The 2,000-nt window shown below is 48.6% G+C and overlaps 1 protein-coding gene across 1 annotated transcript in view; it reads left to right on the top strand.

Moving 5' to 3' along the window:
• Nucleotides 1–1,216: 1,216 nt before the first annotated feature.
• Nucleotides 1,217–2,000, top strand: part of exoc8 (exocyst complex component 8) — a gene marked incomplete at its 5' end in the record, with an annotated part of 4,178 nt that continues 3,394 nt past the window's right edge. Inside the window, one exon of the mRNA XM_080526071.1 lies at nucleotides 1,217–2,000. This exon is cut by the window's right edge and continues 263 nt beyond it. Within this exon, the coding sequence (XP_080382197.1) occupies nucleotides 1,217–2,000 (784 nt within the window).

Here is a 2,000-nt window from a genome sequence, read left to right as displayed (position 1 = left end):
GTTCAATATGTTGGTGCACTCAGGAGTGTGACTCTGGATTGGTGCACTCAGGAGTGTGACTCTGGATTGGTGCACTCAGGAGTGTGACTCTGGATTGGTGCACTCCGACGATGCAGCTCGGGAAATCCACTCAGACTGCTCATATATATATATATATATATATATATATATATATATATATTATATATATATATATCATATAATTATATCAATTCTATCATAACCCCCAATCAATGACTGGACAGATAGAGTCCAACCTTAGCTGGACAGACAGAAAGCAATGCAAGACAGCTGGTGGGACGAATGACCAGCGAGTTGAAGACGAGGATGAGAATGATGATGGTGATGAAGATGAAGGTGAGGATGATGGTGATGAAGATGAGGTTGGGGTTTACTAGCGCTACTGGCTACCCGGCTAGTCTTGTCAACCCCTCAAACTACAGCTGTCATCGTATGTATGGTCACATCTCTCGACATGTCCTCCTCACCACAACCTCCCTAAAGTCAAAAGTCAGACGAGACTTGTTGTTCGTTTCGGTAACTTATCCAACAGTCGAAGCTGACCGCGGCACCGTTCTCCTGTCTTTCAAAACAAAACACTTCCTGTTTACTTACGGGAATCCTGGGATAGCGTAGTCCTCCTAGCAGCAAAGGGATACATGTTGGCCAAGTGAAACAGTACACGGTGTTGTAGTGTTATGTTTTGTGGTCTAAATAATAATAATAATAATAATAATAATAACTGTTATTTGTATAGTAAACGTGGCAGCTCAAAGTGCTCCAATCATTATATAATCATCATTTAATGATGTACACAGTGCACAGACAACACACAGAGAAAACCAGCGTCAGAAGACCTGAGAGCTCTATTTAATTGGGCAGATATGCTAGCAAAAGGTCTGAAAATGAAATTAAAATGAAAACTTAAAATGTACGAATGATAACTACGACTAGCATCTCTCAACATCACTGTAGTGTGGACAACTAAACGCGCTATTCATTGAATTCATAGACATTTTTTTTTCTTTTGTATGTAGTTTGTCGGCCAACTATTTTTCCCCAGACAGATCCCGTGACGTGACTGGGTGTTGACCTGCTTCCTGTTGCTGTAGCAGCTCGCAGGCTGTCACTCTTCTCTCTTGTCTGTTTGTTATTGTTCACCTGACACCGTTCTCAGTCTATAAAACACATACAACACCCCGGTACAACCGGCAGGATGACGGACACGGCGAACAGACTCCGCAAGCAGCTGGAATCGGCCAACTTCGACCCTCAGAACTACGTCAAGCAGCTGTCCCAGCAGTCGGACGGCGACAGGGACCTGCAGGAGCACCGGCAGAAGATCCAGACCCTGGCCGACGAGACCGCGCAGAACCTGAAGAAGAACGTCTACAAGAACTACCGGCAGTTCATCGAGACCGCCAAGGAGATCTCCTACCTGGAGAGCGAGATGTACCAGCTGAGCCACATCCTGACCGAGCAGAAGAGCATCATGGAGAGCATCACCCAGTCCCTGCTGTCCGCCGACAAGGACGAGACCGCCAAGGAGATGCTGGCCGCCTTCCCCAAGGAGACGGAGGAGGTGAAGCAAAGGACCCTCACCACCCTGCTGGAGAAGGTGGAGGGCTGCAAGAACATCCTGGACACCCCGGGGAGGTACCTGGTGTACAACGGCGACCTGACGGAGTACGACGTGGACAACATGGCCCAGATCCAGAAGGTGCACGCCTTCCTGATGAACGACTGCCTGCTCGTCGCCACGTGGCTGGCCAACCGGCGCGGGACGGAGAAGTACAAGTTCAACGCCCTGTACGACCTGGAGAGCTTCGCCATCGTCAACGTGAAGGACAACGCCCCCATGAAGGACATGTTCAAGATCCTCATGTTCCCCGACAGCCGCATCTTCCAGGCGGAGAACAGCAAGGTGAAGAAGGAGTGGCTGGAGATCCTGGACGAGACCAAGAAGAACAAGGTGGCGAAGGACAAGCACAAGAAAGAGG

Source organism: Nansenia antarctica (genome assembly GCF_963989245.1).
Source record: "Nansenia antarctica genome assembly, chromosome: 3".
In the NCBI taxonomy this organism is placed as follows: Eukaryota; Metazoa; Chordata; class Actinopteri; order Argentiniformes; family Microstomatidae; genus Nansenia; species Nansenia antarctica.
This window is presented reverse-complemented; position numbering and strand designations above follow the sequence as displayed.